We start from the raw sequence: 16163 nt of genomic DNA, 5'->3' as shown, positions 1-16163 counted from the left end.
ATGTTTTCTGAATGTGAATAGGAGTAGCAATTTCAGGTACCAACAGGGTTGTCTGGTTGAAGAAGACTAAGGCAATTTTTGTATCAACTTTCGTGGAGGTTTGAGCTCGATGGTTCTTCTGTGAATCCCCAGAATGTTTGACCAAGATTTCGGACCGCACGCGTCAACTCTTCTTCCCCCAGACCACACCAGGTTTCGCTATGGAGGCTTTGATGCCAGCGGCTGCTCGAATCGCGAATGTCTGAGCTCCACGATGGATATGCAGGGATAATCGTTAACAACACCCTCTGACGACATGTTCGAGCCACGAGTGCGTATCGCCAGTGATGTGCAATCGTTGAATCGACATCTCAAGCCCGTACTTTGCTGAAACGCATTCTCCGCCCACTAGGTTCATGCCATGCCAATCGAACTGCAAAGAACGCTATGTACAGGGTTTACCAGCCCTACGCTTCGGCAACGGGGCGGTATGCACCCAAATCTGATCCGTCTTCCGTTAAACGACTAGCATTATCCCTCTTACTTGGACAACGTCATGCTGCTGCGCAAGCGGGATGGCTTGCACAGGAATCGTCACAAAATCCTCATCTCTCGTTGGCAGTTCTATATCTGCTTGATTTATCCTTTGCACAGGAAAGTCCTCAGTCAAATCAACAACTTTCGTGTTCAGCTTCGCCTTACTGCCACCATCATGCCTAGCAAACCTGTCGAGAAACCTTTTGAGACCATGGCTGGAGATAGGAGTAAAGGCCATGCCGCCAAAAACCATTTCATCGCTGCTACTGGAGAGTTCGTCGGCACCTTCTTCTTCCTCTACTTCGCGTTCGCAGGCCAGCTCATGGCATTTGACCAAGCGAGTGACAAGGGCCCAAATGGAAGCAACAGTGCCTCAACAGTCGTCTATATCTCTCTAAGCTATGGCATGTCGCTTTTGGTCGCCGTGTGGATCTTGTTCAGAATTAGTGGAGGACTCTTCAATCCAGCGTAAGTTAAACTTGATCCAACAATCAAGACTATGTTTGCTAATTAGAGTCAAAGTGTTACACTTGGCATGGTCGTCGCTGGCCAACTCCCTTGGTTCAGAGGTCTGTGTCTCTTCCCAGCTCAGCTGCTCGGAGGCATGGTCGCTGCTGCTTTGGTGAGCTGTATGATCCCAGGTGACATTGCCGCCACACGTACCACTCTGGCTCCCGGCATGTCTGAAGCACAGGGCGTATTCTTCGAGATGTTCTTAACAGCCTTCCTTGTCTTTACCGTTCTCATGCTTGCGGCTGAGAAGTCGAAGACTACGTTCCTTGCTCCTCTCGGTATTGGATTAGCTCTCTTTGTTGCTGAGCTCGCAGGTAAGCTGGTGTTGCTCAAAATCTACTGTTATAGAGCTCTGACACATCATACTAGGTGTTTACTACACTGGAGGTAGTTTGAACCCTGCAAGATCGTTCGGTCCATGCATTGCTGCCGCCAGCTTCAATCATGCCCACTGGTGAGTCAAATCGACGTTACCAATCTTTGATCTCCCGCTGACCATAACTTCTCTGTAGGATTTACTGGATAGGTCCAATCATGGGTGCTCTGATCGCTGCAGGCTACTACCGCTTCTGCAAGTACTTCAACTATGAGGAGGCAAACCCTGACCAGGACGATGCTGGTGCGGATGAGATTGTGTAAAACCATTTATGGTTTGATGAGAACCAGGACGGAAGATACGAGTGAGACTAATGATGCACAAACGAATTGTAAGACCAGGTATAGACTGGAGACGGTGGTGTTCGGGCAAAACAAACTGCATTATATGGGCAGTCGTTGGTCTGGTGTTGTTCGAAGGGATGTGTACCACTACTATATAACGAATTTACGGCCGCCAATAATTATTCAAGATTTCTGCTATGTTTTTGCCCTTGCTTACGCTTCTGCTCGATTAATAAACTACTTTTGATCAAATCTTGCGTTTGTTGCGGTTCTCAACAGCTTGGCTTCTGCTACCATGTCTTCTTTGCTGAGCCTCACACCCTGGCGCATGCTGTATCGATCTTTTGCTGACCGTAATTATACATTTTGACCTGATACGCCATTACAATCGAGTGGAATTGATGCAAAGAAATTGCTGGAGAAGTTTCAACATCAAGTGCACTGGTCGACGGCTCGCAGTCATTGCCACACCTCGCTTTGGCTGATCACAAGCAAACAGCAGCTCAATCGCCAATAACTAAACCAAGCACATAAAAAAACATAGCCTTGCTGTTTTCATCATTATGCCTTCTGACCTTGGTAGAGCCAGTTTCTTTCACAGGTCGCAGTGATCTGATCAAATTCAAGGGTTATCATCTTACAACTACTGCCCAGCACCCCTAAGAACCACTTCATCATCCACTGGCAAAGCGACCAACAACACTCTTAGCATGGCCGATCTCACCACCATACTTGGTACGGACAGGTTCCCGCCAGTCTTTAATGCCATCACTGCGCACCTCACTATCCAAGACATAATCGCACTCACTCGCACTTGCCGCGCACTCACGCCTCTGTACCAGAAGCTGGTCAACAGGGGCGCCTGGGACATCAATGACCGACTCAAAAGATTCGTCGATGACCCGCTTGGGTTCAGAAAGAGACTGGCGGAGGTTGATGGAATCATCTCCGGAAGCTTTGCTTTGCAGTTCCTGGATCGCGTCCATTGGGATGGCTCGGACCTAGATGTCTGTGTGCAGGTTGGAGAAAAAGCGGATGCGTTTTGTCGCTACATGGAGGAAGTCGAAGGATATGATCTTGCTTCTCGTAAGGTCGGAAAGTACAACTGGACTCATGTCGACATGGTACGTTCCTTCGGAAGGTGCAAGCTGATAACCACTGACACCGTTGGTAGGTTCATCAGTACGACAAGGATGTCGACGGCGAGCTTGTCAGGTTGGAAATCATCTTGACTCATCAGCATCCCATTCACTCTACTCTATCGACTTACACGACTGCATTGGTCAATGTCATCACAGACAATCACGCATACAGCATCTTTCCACACGCTACCTTCACCAAACGCCAGTCATATCCTACCCGCATACCAGACTACTTCAACGGCGTCATCCTTACCCAAAAGTACAAAGACAGAGGTTGGCAATTCATCCAGCGGGTTCCCAAGAAGAACAGAGTGACTGCAGAGCTGGATTTGGGAAGGCGTCGCATTGGTGACAAGCATACTTGGAAGATGGCGTTGTCGCCAATTTCGGATGAGGCAGCAGATGATGCAGCAGGAGCAGTGGAAGGACTCGAGTTTGAGATGACCAAGTGCCAGGGTTTCTATGACGAGTTCCAACTCGAATGGTTGGGCGTAGCAGCCACACAAAAGGTTGATTGAGGAGGATGTAAAATTAGGAGTGGGAGGATGCATGTGCAGGGCCAAGGAGAAGTGCATGTCGCAGGCAAGTCTTGCCAGGTACGACGCGAGTGAAATGGGATCGGGGGTATAGCTTTGTTAGCTATAGGAAAAGCAAAACATCAGATCAAACATGATGAATCAGGACACAGCGTCAGCAAGATTGTGCAACAAGAGGTGCAAAGACATAGAAGGAGTGTGCGAGTAAGTGTTGGGTATTGTTGACGTCTTGAGTGGTTCTGTATCAGTCTTGCGACAGGCCATGACAGGAGAGGGAAGATTAAGGAGGACCAAGCGCCTTTTGGGCGAGCCGTGAGTTCTGGACGAGTGAGAGCAGTCCCAATCAGCGGTAAGTCGACAGCCCCGGCAGCTGCGGCTGCGCGTAAACATTAAAAACACTTGAGATACACAGCAGAACAGCAGTGGGAACGAGGGAGCATCTCCTGTTCACAATGCCAGGACTTCGGGCGACCTTTCGAGGGCTGCTGAAGCGCTCACACAGCACAGGCAGCTCCTCGGCAGAACCTCAGCCGGCGCAACAGCACGACCAAGACGCAGCGCCAGCAGGCAGCAGAAGCACTTCTCGCGACTACAGTCCATCCACTCCGCACATCGCTGCCCTCAAGAGTCCGTCCAAGTTTAGTGTCCAGGACAGCATCCGCGAGGAAGAGAGTGACGAACACTTCCACGACGCTGTCGAGGCCTCAACGCGCCCGTCCACGAATCCGCCTGCCAGCAACCGCAACAGCGCCAGCATCACCACTGCTCCCGCACTCGACCCTCAACCTCAACCACCTCCCACCAGCGAGCAGAGTGTCGACCATCGTGATTCTAGCGACAAACGACATGAGATTTCGAGTCACTTGGACAACCCAAGCCTGATCCTGCAGTGTGCCACACCAGAGAAGCCTGTCGACCTCAAGGCCGAGTATGTCGTCCAACCTGCACACTCCGACAATGTCCCACGCGCTGACAAGGATGCTTCTCCCAGCACAAAAAGCCTCCGCCCTCATTCTTCTCATTCACGCCCTCACTCTCCAGTATCCATTCGTGCTCAGCCGTCTCCGAGTCTTCCGTCATTGCCGCTATCACTGCCGCCTAAACGCCCCTCCGAAAACACTGTCCGTCGTCAATCTCTCCTGAGCGGTGCCAACGCTCCTATCATCCGTGCTCTGCTTAGTCCGAATACTGTTGCTCAATTCCCACTACCTCCTTCAACCCCGCCCGCTACCATCGAAGCCTCGGACTACTTCGTCGATACCACCGTCCCTCCCGTTCCAAACATGGCTAGCATGTTGACACGAAAAGTGTGGGTCAAGAGACCCAATGCCTCGCCTACTATGGTCACTGTGCGCGAAGATGATCTGATCGACGACGTGAGAGATCTTGTCATGAGAAAATATGGCAATTCGCTGGGCAGGACTTACGACTCACCTGACCTTGTCCTGCGCATCGTCAGCAGACCAGATGAGAATGGGAAGCGTGCCCCTGAGCGTATCCTCAGCCCAGATGAGGATGTCTGTCGTACCTTGGACTCGTATTATGCCGGTGGTCAAACAGCAGAGGAAGCCCTCCTCATTGAAACTCCTGCGCGTCGCACTCCTCGCCCATCTCCTCGTATATACCATGGTGCTTCATATGCTGCTTTGGACGACTACCGACCTGCAGAGACGGGTACCGACTATTTCCCTCCTATGCCCGCAGTTCAGCTTCCCCCGAATGTGCCTGGTCAAGCGCCTGTGCAACAGACACTACACCCCGACCCGCCTCGCTCAATCGCTGTACTGAACACTGGCCAGATTCCTGTCTTGCCGTCGCCGGGTAGTGTCCGCCGTCACCGCGATCCTCGTGATCCTCGCCCCAAGTTCAATCGTCAACACACTTCCTCTCCAACTATCATGACACATAACCCTCCAGCTACATCCATGCCTCTTAATGCATCCAACCTAGCTATTTCTCAACACATGCCTACAATCCGGCAGACTCGCCCAAGAGCCGGATCAAGCGTTTCTGAACAGCAAGGCCACGCCCCACCCGCACCATCTCTCCCAACACCTCCTGCCACAGATGCTGTGCCTTCCGGCAGCACCCCACCTACTCCGGCTTCTCAAAACCAAACCACGCTGAAGCCTGCCCGTCCTAGGCGTCAAAGGAAGCTCACACCCACCGACGGCACGCCGACAGTCAAATCTCCCAACACTGCCGCAAAGACACCTCTTCCTCCTTCGCTGCTGGATGGCGCAGTCCCTCCCATCAACGTACTGATCGTAGAGGACAACATTATCAACTTGAGACTTCTGGAGGCGTTCATGAAGCGTTTGAAAGTAAGATGGAGCACAGCTCTCAACGGTCAGATTGCTGTCAACAAATGGCGAACTGGCGGCTTCCATTTGGTGCTTATGGATATTCAAATGCCCATTATGAACGGTCTGGAAGCAACAAAAGAGATTCGTCGTCTTGAAAGAGCGAATGGAATTGGTGTCTTCAGTACCGCCTCCACTCCTGCTCCATACTCTGATAAAAGCAGGGAGCAGGAACCCGAGCCCGAAGAGAAGAAGGATGATGACAAGCTTGGTTCTGACGGCGGCCTATTTAAGAGCCCGGTCATCATTGTCGCGCTTACTGCAAGTAGTTTGCAGAGCGACAGACACGAAGCTCTGGCTGCTGGATGCAACGATTTCTTGACAAAGGTACGTTACATGTCTTCACATTAAAGTAATCGAAAGGACTAACCATATTCTATAGCCCGTTAACTTCGTTTGGCTTGAACGCAAGGTCAAGGAATGGGGTTGCATGCAAGCTCTTATTGACTTTGACGGCTGGCGCAAGTGGAAAGACTTCGATGCTGATAAGGCAGCTAAGGAGAAGAAGGCGAAGCGTGTCTCACGAGCCAGCGCTGAAGGAGCACCCAAATCTCCTCGTCCCCCAACGACCACTGCAGAAGCACCGGCACAAAGCAATGGAGAAGATGCCTCGACGAACGAAGCGACGTAACCTCAATATTTTTGCACCTTTTCACATCATTCCTCACAACGCATTTTCCATCAACTGGAGGACTCTTTCCTTTGGATGGACTGATCGGAAACTTTTCTCTATTTAATCTTGTAAGCGCGGCGCATAGAACAACGGGCATAACGAAGAAACAGGTCCCGTGTATGATCAACTGTATTGCATATTCATTTCGTAGACTAAATGTGGCATAAAGGATAATCTCTTTTGTTATCTGTCTCATTCCATCCACCTGCAGTCTGGTTGTACCACAAGATGTCGCTTCTAACACGTGAATTCGTGAGCTTGACGAGCTTGACGTAGGTCCGGGATTTACTTTTTTTGAGCTCCACCTCCACCTTCACACCAAGAAGGACGACCGTCATCGCGAACCAGGGTGGGCAGATCGACGAACCTACGCGTCGACCATGGTTCTTAAGGAAGCACAATTGGTCCTCGGTAAGTTGCATTGATTTCTGGTTTTGCTTTGCATACTTGTCCCAAATCTCTACACATATATCCTGTGGTATTCTCGATCCATTTTTCTACATATCAAGTTGATCAACGATAACCATGGCTGAGACAAGCGCACCGGTCTCACCTCACACCAAGGCCAACGAGGACCAAACTGAGGCTGGCGTGGCGGCAGAAGTAGCAAACACTGCAGAGAAGCTGGATGCTCCTGCCGAAAACATTTCCGAGGGAATTAACACAGAAGCTACTTCTGGTGCCGATTCAGAAGCTCGCAAGGACAGTGTACCCCAAGTCGACCTTACCAAAGACACACCAGCTCCCACCACAAGCCCCAACCAAGGCACCAAACGCGTTCATGAAGAGACAGAGTCTTTTGGTGTACCTGGATTGTCTGACCCACTAGCTGATCCATACTCTGACTATACTGTTATCACCAACAGCTGTCAGGTAGTGCGCAACAAGATCAACCGCTTGATCGAGTCTGGCGAAATGAAAGTTGGAGACTTTTGTAACGCAATTGGCGTGAGCAGTAATGCTTACTACAGATTTATGCACAAGCATGGTACTATCAAGGGAGATGAGTGTGCTGCTTACCCTGCTGCTTATGCTTTCTTCAAAGAAAGAGAGGATGCTGGAATCAAGATTCCTACCAAGAAGAAGCAAAAGACCAAGGATGATGATAAGAGCGGCAAAGCTCAGAATGATAAGCTTGATCTGAGTGATATTCATCTTGATGGTAATGGATCCATACCTCCAGCTGAAGGAGATTCTTTGCTAATAGTGATTCTGTGAAGGCGAGGACACAGACTCAGTCCCCGTGTATGACACCTGCGACGACATCCGCCGTCAAATCGCAGCATACCTCAAGAAGCCTGGTGTCACACAGGCGCAATTCGGCCGTGATCTGCTAGCACAGTATCATACCGATAAAGGACCCAAGGGTATCAGTGCTTCCCAGATGCAGTCCTTCAGAGGCAAGAAGGGACCTGATGCCGGCAATACCAGCTCAGTGTTCTACTCAGCCTATGTCTTCTTCGAGAAGATGCGTATCAAGCAGGGCAAACCAAAGAGCCAAAAGAGAAAGGAGATGGAGGAGGTATGGGGGCCCGATGGCTTCGACATCGAAAATGCAAACAAAGGGTTAGTACTGACATTTCTTTTCTCTCTTCTCTTCTCGTTTCCTCTTCATTTTGCTTCACACAGTTTCTTTCATTGCCATTGCATATGGCTCACACCACATTGAAGGATTTTCTGCCGGAAAGGCGAGGTTGTCACCCAAGACAAATATGGCAAAATGCACGTCTACACACCACCTGGACTCGCATAAAGAGCAAGCAATTGTGGCATCATTACCCCTGTTGACCTCGTGTTGACTTGCTTGTCTGCGCGCTAGGGTCACCTGTATCGAAGGCTCGAGCGTCTGGAAAGACAAATATGGCCAATTCAAGGTCATGTCGCCAGACGGCAGAATGGTTGTCTACGGGGTCTTTTCTTTTCTACCTTTCACTCCTTCGCCTGTCCTTTATCCAACTATTGGAAAGCTGGCGCAAGTCATTGACGTTACTGGAAAACGACAGCGTTAATCTACCCGCGGATGCTGGCGTTGCAGAGACTCGACTTGGGCCATGGCAGATTCAGTTCACGGACGGCACTGAACGAATAGTGTAGTCACTTTCCACTCTTTTCGCATGGCTCTGTTCGAGCGTTGTTTGCCATCCGCTCCTTCCGCTTTCTTCTTTTGCGCCTTCTTTGATCTTCTGATCTCTTGCTAAAAGCGATGAACCTCTAGCTCCTACGTCGTTGGTGCTGGCTCAAGAATCGCCATGGACAAGTTTGGGAAAGTTTTCAGCTACCGGCCCTAAGTTCTGGATGCCTGAATGGCCCAAGTAACATTGATATTTGAATGAGCTTCGCCTTTTGACACGACTTTTACCACTCTTTCCTCATTCAACCAGATATATATTTTTTTTCTGAATAATTTCTGGTGTTGTTTGCTTGGTTAGGAGTCGAGGGGTTAATGCTAATGAATACTAGTGGCAGTGTTATCTGTATGATTAACGATATCCCTACAATCAACAAGTATGGCAAGTTCGAGATTGTGCATACGATGAGACCTGGATCCTTTGGTTTGCGCAAGGTTCAGTGTTCTCGTTGAGGATGTTCTCTGGCTTGGATGTAGTGACGACGAAAAAGGAGGGAATGTTGGTATGATTTGTTGGCGTTTCAAGTAGTGATAATGTAATGGTGTCTTTGACTTGGATGGAAGTGCTGCTCTTTATGGTAGGTGTCTTTTTAAACTCTCGAGTGTTTATGCACCAGCGAAGGCCGCAACAGCGACCGTCACTTTCTTATCAAATAAAGCACCTTAAGTTTCCGTCCTCTGATTTTCTTACTGCTAGACGGCACTCTCACACACACCAGACTTACTTCGTCTGCTGCGCTGGATGTTCGCAACGACGCGCATTCAACCCATTGATCAAAATCATATCACGTTTGTCATCGCAATCGTCCTTGCCAACAACCATCAAGATGACAACCCTGAGTACTAGCGGAAGACCCTCCAAGGACAGACTGAAGTACATGAAATCCACCTGATACGCGCTATGGTCAGACTGACTGTTTCCCGCAGACTCTTTTACAACACTCACATGGTCACCATCGAAGTCGGCATCGAGAAGGAGCACTTCGTCGTTCACCAAAGCTTTCTGTGCGCAAAATCACAGTACTTCTCCAAAGCTCTTTCCGGCTCGTTTCAAGAGAGCATTACACGCTTCGTCCAGCTGCCAGACGTCTCGCCCATCATTTTCAAGATTTTCGTTGCCTGGGTTTATCACGACACACTTTCTTATCTCCCATCGGACGAAAAGACAATCGGTGAGGAATTTGAGAGCCTCCAAATCACTGAGAAGGACCTTGAGCACAAGCCCATACTCGAGAATGAGCCCCTGAACAAATCAAACGAAAACAAAGAATCCGACATCGAGGACTCAGATGATAACATGACGGGACCATCTACACCTGCTGCCATGCCGGAGAACTCAAATCATGACACATCCTCGACTCCTGCATCAACCAGGGAGTCTACTTCTCTTCGCTCTCATCAATACAAAGAGGAGGACCCTACTACCTGGGGCTGCGATGTTCTAATCAGAATATACGTTTTCGCTGATCGCTTCGATGTTTGTCAGCTCAGGACAGCTTCACTGGACGCTCTGATTGACGGCTCGGGAGTAATCTGGGAACCGATATATGTTCGCTACATATACCAGAACACGCCTGCAAAATCAAAGCTCAGAGAATACACAGTTCATAGCACAGCGTACGAGGGCAATCTCGCGCGCACAGATATCCTCGAGTGGGAGGCCTGCCCTCAAGAGTTCTTGGTCGCCGTTATGTTCATCAACAGCAAAAGATTGCCTCCTGATCAGTGCCGTAAATGCTACAAGAGAGCATTGAGCTATTGGGACTCAGAAGACTCGATGAGGGGCGAGTTTTCAATGAAGAAGGACCTTCGTCCGTACGAGAGAGACAGGTGCTACTATCATGAGCACCTTAGCGAAGAAGAACGCGAGGCTTGTCGCATTGGTCGTGAAGAGGGAAAGGACTCAGAGCTCAGGTGACAGCTCGGAATTTGACAACTGAGGAATGGAGCCTTCAGGCTCAAACACACGTTGATCACGTTCCGCCCGCCAATCTAACTTTGCCGCTTGGAGAGGTTGAATTTCTGCTGCGATCTCTGCAATGGACAAGTGAGGTGGTTTAGTGGGCCATTTGAAGAAATTATACTTATCAAGGAAGCAAATGAGTTGCATTCCACAACAGAACGAATTCTGAGCACTTCGAACTCACAATCTGAGCTGGACAATGCTGGAAAGTTGAGTGGCTTGGCAAAAATGGCAGGGATACACATAGTGACATGAAGATGTAGCAATCAAAGTCAAGCCCGTTCTTAGAACCAACGATTTTCATTCCTGTTTCTCGGAATGAATTTAGCAGTGAGATGGTGTCCTCGATTCTCATCTGAGTTTAGTCAAAACCTCATATATTGATTGCTCGATCAGACTCGCGATACCCTGTTTTTAGATCGAGGCACCCAGTACGTGTCGCTGCTTGTATCCAGTCCATGACGATTACCCCAGGGCTGCTCCTCGCCTCTTCTCTAGAGTATCTGTAGAGACTTCGATTAAATGTTTCTGTGGTGAAATTTCTGCAGTCATTGATAAGAGATCAAAGGTGCGGCAGTACAGGAAAGGCATGATGCTGCTGCTTTGTACCATTACTTGCCCGTGTGACCAGATTCGTTCTCAATCGTGCGTTGGTTCCGTAGACGAATGTGGCAGCCACTGAATAGAGGAAGTATACACTGGGATGCAGTCAGGAGACAAGCGTGGCTCCAGAAGAATGCTATCGGTTGATCCGGACTTGGTTGACCTCTAAGCATAGGATAGGGTCCTTGATCACAGTACTATGTAGAGCAGAGAAGAGGAGACAAAGAGTGGCAGTTTGAAGTGGTCAACAATCTGGCGCATTTCCAAAGATCTCTCTAGTAAAGCATATTGGTATGAGTCCTCAATAGTGTAAAAAGTCACAAACAGGAAGAGTCGTGATGATGTCGTGAGAGCAAGCCTTGGCAGGATAAGCTTAGGGTTACAGAGCGTTTGCCCTGAATTTGCACCAAAACTTTAGCTGTGAACCCTAGCCGGAAGCCGAGACCCAAGCGCATCTACAAGCATCAGCACCATAACCTCGTTCTCAGAGAGTCGAGATCAGTCTCGCTCTCTGTCACGAGCTGATCAGGGGCGAGTACCTCCTGAGAACCTCCGAGAAGGGTTCCACGTGTCTCGTCGGAGGTGATCCTCGCATGAAGGTGTACCTTCGCAACCTAGGCGAAGAATACAATAAGTTCTATCTACCATCCCAGCTCGTTGATCTGTATCGCATGTGGTTATAGGAATGCACAATTGTTCTCAAAACAAAAGTACAGTCAGAGAGAGCAAAGCAAGCTACAGCACTCTTTGGACGCTGCTTGAATTGGCGAACAATTCAGGCATTTTTATAGCTACATCCTATACAGACTTTGGTGTACGAGAGCCTACAATCTGTGGGTCTGTACATGAACCTGACTGTCTTTTTCTAGTTAGCCCGAAAATACGGAAGGGGCCAGGTATTCGTCTTCCTGTATCTCCCTATGGGCTATTCACTTTGGTGGAGGCAAGATATTCGCGGCGTCCTCAGTTCATACCCTCCGAGGTACATCGTTTTTCCTCATTGTTTCTTTCTCTTCTTTCAACTTAGTCTCCAATTCCACCAGCACCAATTTCGCGCGTTCACCCGCGCCGATCAGCTGGAAGGGAGAGCTTGCAAGACAATGACGAAGACGGAAGGTTCAGAAGGCACACTCAGACCAGTTTCTTTGTCACAGCACTCCGCACCAACATTTAATGCAGTCCAGCATCAATGCGCGTCAAACAATTTCTCTTTACCCGTGAAGATCGCTTGCATCTTGACCGTGAGAGCACATGTGAACCTGTCCAGTTGATAATCGTTTTGACGATACACTAGTATCGTGAACCGAGATCTAGCAAGCCGTGGCGCAGAGCCGCGAAGTTTGGCTGGAAAGCACAACGGCTGAGGTTCGGATAACAGGAAGAACAGGGAGCTGAAAGACGTTGGCGGTACTGCATGGCAAGGACGATCTTCACAGACTGCTCACGTGCGTACCGACAGGGGCCGGCCGAAATTGCAGCTTTTGTACAAGGGTCCTGCATGTTGCTGTACAAGGGTCTTGCATGTTGCTGTTCGAGCCATGTTGTATGCTGACTGGACTTCGAGCTGTTATCAGGTAGTCATGATGGGAATGATGGTCGTTGTTATCATATGCACAATCGGTTGAACCACCGGTAAATGTAATCCTTGTCAGCCACGAAGGATGAACTATGGAAAGACGTTTCGGGCGATCAATATTTGGGCAATTCATGTTGAACTTGCGATTGTTTCACACGGAAGGAAGCGACTGACAGGCTGACATTCGGACGATTGGGGGGAAAAAGATTGTTGCTGGACTAAGGCTGGGCGATCCTTGACCAGGTTTCTCCATGTTTGTCGCACCAAGAGTCTTGGGAGCTCCCAAGTGGGACTGGTTGCGCGGCGACTCCTCAATGTCCCCCATGCACCTCCTCGTTGCTCAGCCTTGACGAGGCTGTACTTTTGTCCTCTCTTTCCCAACATCTCCATCCCCGGACCTCATAACCCCTTCCCTCATAAAGCCCTTCCCTCAGGAATTGCTCTTGCTCATCTCGCTGCACCGGCACTTGGACGCCTCTACCGCACAACGGCCGCTTGGCAGATGCCCGCATCGCGACTACTTGACTCCAGCTGATAGCGCCGCGTCTATTCTTCGTATCCCCAAAGGCTCCAACGCCGCCCCGTCCTTCGACAACTCTCCTCACAACCACAATGGTCACGCCTCGACTGCCGCCGCTCTATGTCCTGCTAGGGCTGAGTGTCCTCACTTTAATTCTATACTTCAGAAGCTCCGTCAGCTCGAACATCCCTTCCTTCTCCATCAATCGCCAAACTCCAGCAAATTCAACCCTGGGATTCGGTGGCTTGTTTGTTGTCTCTGGCCCCGGAAGCCCACGACGCAACAACTTGATCCAGTCCGCCAACGTTACCGAACTGCACTTCACCATCCCAACTCTACCAACATGGACAGAAGAACAAATAATGGCCTTCAGAGGCAAGAACGACAAGTCGACCATCACAAACGGCTCCGTTCGCGCATGGCTGAGCCACAACCTTGTTCTCAACGAATTCCTCAAGTCTGGTCTCGAGACGGCTCTGATCCTGGAAGATGATGTGGATTGGGACATCCGCTTGCGTACACAACAAGTTCCACTCGCCGCTACTGCCGCCCGCAAATTGCTGCCTCCGGCTGGTGAGGAATACTATTGGGGACATCCAGATGACTGGGAGCTCTTCTACGTCGGACACTGTGGAGACTACTTCACGACCATGGACGAGCCCGTCGGCGTTGGTGTCGTTCATCCTAACAATCTGACCGACCTTCCTCACCTCGTCTACCCCGATCAGACCCTCCCTCGTCGGACCGATCTGCACCCTTTCACCTCATCCCTTCTCACTGCATTCGATGTACCCGAGAAGTCGCGCATCGTTCACAAGTCTGTCTCACCGCTTTGCACCTTCGGCTACGCCGTCACCCGCGCCTCGGCCAGACGACTCGTCGAAGAATACGCCCCGATTAGCGGCGACCGTGGCAACATCGACCACGCCTACGATGTCGCTATCCTGACTGCTTGCCGTGACAAGGGTCTCCGCTGTTTCACTGTCAACCCAGAACTCTTGCACCATATGGAGGGCGAGAGTCTGATCAGTACTCTCGACAACAAGAAGTGGCGTCCGCCTGTCGACAAGGCTGGTCTGAAGCAGACCTACTGGCGAGGCGAGACCAGCAACATTGGCTGTGGCTTCTGGAGCAGGGACTTCAGTTGGGACGGCGACAAAGATAAGCTCAATCACCTCCGAGAAGAAGTCGGTCGTAAAGGCCAGTGCTTGAAGAAGGATCGTTTACCTAATGGTGACCGAATTGATGAGAGCGTGCTGCGGGCCAGCAAATAATCTCTTTGACGTCGATTTCTTTTCTCAGTGTTTAGCGTTTAGAGCGAAAAGACGAGCATACCCCATGTCGAGGCGTACTATTCAATCCCGCTCGATCAAAAAGGGAGGCGTTCAGGACTTGGATTCATACTGCATAGCAGCAGGGAGCTGGTGTTCCACTGCTCTTCTTTTCGCTTCTCTTCTTTTGGCTTTTTCTTCTCTTTTCTATTGATACCGTTTTCGGTGCCCTTCTCTTCCATGTTGAATACTTGTACGTAGCCATGCCGCTGTTTCATCTGTTTGTTTGCCTCTCTTCTGCAACGGCACAAATTGAGTGTTCTTCTGCTTTCGAAAATCTGCTTTCTAGTATTATGCTTGCAAATCGACTCTTTCGAGAACAACAACAAGGTACAATAAATTGTGATATTGCAACTCCATGGAGTCTTGGACGACCACATCGATGCTTGGTTCATGTCTGGTTAATCAAAGGGTATCATTTCTATGTGTATATGTCTATGGGTGTATTCACCAGAAGAAGTCTCCATACTCGCCAATGACATTGTCGTCCATATTCCACTCTTGATGCAGAGCAGTCAGACCATCAAAGTGCTGGGCAATTTCTAGGCCTCTGAGTCTCTTTGCCTCGACCTCTTTCCAAGTCATCTCTCCTTCTTTAGCTTCCTCCTTCTTGTCGAACATGTTCTCAGAGCGTAATTGACCCATTACTTGTGCAACGAGGTTCTCCGGGCTCGACATGTATGGCTTCTCTCCCTCAGGCGTAGGTGTATCCGCGCCTTGCGTAGTGACGGCAGGTTGATTGGCAGGCCGTTCAGGCAACAAATCCGATCTCCTAAGCACAATTTCGGGCGCAATCGTCAATCGTCCCTTCTTAACCACATATTTCGCAATACTGGTGGCGTAAATGCTCTTGATCTTGTCGTCTCCCTCCTTCATCTGCTGCTTTCCACCCTTTCCGTTTCTCCAGGATTGCAAAAAGTAGTTTGAGGGTTTCTTTGCTCCGCGCTTGACAATGTGGCTGACGGTGTAGATCCATTTGTCGTCCCAAGACAGCAAACGTGTCCAGACTTCGAATTTCGCGAGAGGGGGGATTTCTTTTCTGAAGACGCAGCCGACGCCTCCTAGAGCCATGATGTATGAGCCCTTGACCTTCTTGGCTTCTTCAGGTAGATCGGTGAGATCTCCGCCATTCAAGCGCGCGAGGGATTTCTTGAGAAGAGCACCCACACAGGCGGCGCGGCTGACGTCGAAATCGGCAAAGTAGGTCGAGTTGCTCTTGTGGAAGTTGTAGTCGCATTCGCTGATTGAATTGTGCGAAGTTGTGATGACGGGAGCGAAGAGTTGGGCTCTGGTGAGTTCAGTGGGTTGGAGGTAGAGGTGCCAGATGAGGTTTTTGAAGACGCGGAACTGTGTTTGACGGTCAGTCAGGTCTTCTGTATTGGCAGAGTGTCCGTGAAACTTACATGCCAGACAAATGGCAGACTCTTGATGCTCAGCAGTGCAAAGAATATGGCCAGGATGCGCCAGACACCGCCAGGGGCTGAAATGCCCGTGTAACGTGTTAAGGCCTCGCGGAGAGAAGGCATCATTCCCAAAGCAAGGCCGCTGATTCCAAGGGCGAGTCCTACTCCTAGAACATGCATCCGCTGTGCTCCCGACATAATTTGTACGACTTCAATGCTAGAGAGAGCAACAAGTC

At 49.9% G+C, this 16163-nt stretch overlaps 7 protein-coding genes across 7 annotated transcripts; 6 read left to right on the top strand and 1 right to left on the bottom strand.

The window, feature by feature from the left end:
* Nucleotides 1-727: 727 nt before the first annotated feature.
* On the top strand, nt 728-1668 carry M437DRAFT_77047 (aquaporin-like protein; the record flags this gene model as incomplete). Its single annotated transcript, XM_041026732.1, has 4 exons — nt 728-984; nt 1039-1343; nt 1399-1483; nt 1542-1668. 4 exons carry the CDS (start codon nt 728-730, stop codon nt 1666-1668), a joined length of 774 nt encoding a protein of 257 aa, XP_040877703.1.
* Nucleotides 1669-2399: 731 nt separating this feature from the next.
* M437DRAFT_53702 (uncharacterized protein) lies at nt 2400-3349 on the top strand (the record flags this gene model as incomplete). Its single annotated transcript, XM_041022573.1, has 2 exons — nt 2400-2813; nt 2864-3349. The coding sequence occupies 2 exons, from the start codon at nt 2400-2402 to the stop codon at nt 3347-3349; spliced, it is 900 nt and encodes a 299-aa protein (XP_040877702.1).
* A 1301-nt stretch (nt 3350-4650) lies between these two features.
* On the top strand, nt 4651-6214 carry M437DRAFT_12652 (CheY-like protein; the record flags this gene model as incomplete). The annotated part of the gene is made up of 2 exons (XM_041018669.1): nt 4651-6057; nt 6113-6214. Coding segments are annotated over 2 exons (1509 nt in total), but the record flags the coding sequence as incomplete, so codon positions are not given.
* A 1050-nt stretch (nt 6215-7264) lies between these two features.
* M437DRAFT_26708 (uncharacterized protein) lies at nt 7265-7952 on the top strand (the record flags this gene model as incomplete). The annotated part of the gene is made up of 2 exons (XM_041019102.1): nt 7265-7565; nt 7624-7952. Coding segments are annotated over 2 exons (630 nt in total), but the record flags the coding sequence as incomplete, so codon positions are not given.
* Nucleotides 7953-9432: 1480 nt separating this feature from the next.
* Nucleotides 9433-10449, top strand: M437DRAFT_53841 (uncharacterized protein; the record flags this gene model as incomplete). The annotated part of the gene is made up of 2 exons (XM_041022593.1): nt 9433-9703; nt 9821-10449. The coding sequence occupies 2 exons, from the start codon at nt 9433-9435 to the stop codon at nt 10447-10449; spliced, it is 900 nt and encodes a 299-aa protein (XP_040877699.1).
* Nucleotides 10450-13285: 2836 nt separating this feature from the next.
* M437DRAFT_86391 (uncharacterized protein) lies at nt 13286-14467 on the top strand (the record flags this gene model as incomplete). The annotated part of the gene is made up of 1 exon (XM_041028447.1): nt 13286-14467. One exon carries the CDS (start codon nt 13286-13288, stop codon nt 14465-14467), a length of 1182 nt encoding a protein of 393 aa, XP_040877698.1.
* A 504-nt stretch (nt 14468-14971) lies between these two features.
* Nucleotides 14972-16107, bottom strand: M437DRAFT_53850 (4HBT like protein; the record flags this gene model as incomplete). The annotated part of the gene is made up of 3 exons (XM_041022594.1): nt 14972-15109; nt 15182-15871; nt 15928-16107. 3 exons carry the CDS (start codon nt 16105-16107, stop codon nt 14972-14974), a joined length of 1008 nt encoding a protein of 335 aa, XP_040877697.1.
* Between the last annotated feature and the right edge of the window lie 56 nt (nt 16108-16163).

Source organism: Aureobasidium melanogenum (assembly GCF_000721775.1).
Source record: "Aureobasidium melanogenum CBS 110374 unplaced genomic scaffold scaffold_18, whole genome shotgun sequence".
Lineage (NCBI taxonomy): Eukaryota > Fungi > Ascomycota > Dothideomycetes > Dothideales > Saccotheciaceae > Aureobasidium > Aureobasidium melanogenum.
The sequence above is the reverse complement of the archived record's forward strand: the minus strand, read 5'-3'. Positions and strand labels throughout refer to the sequence as shown.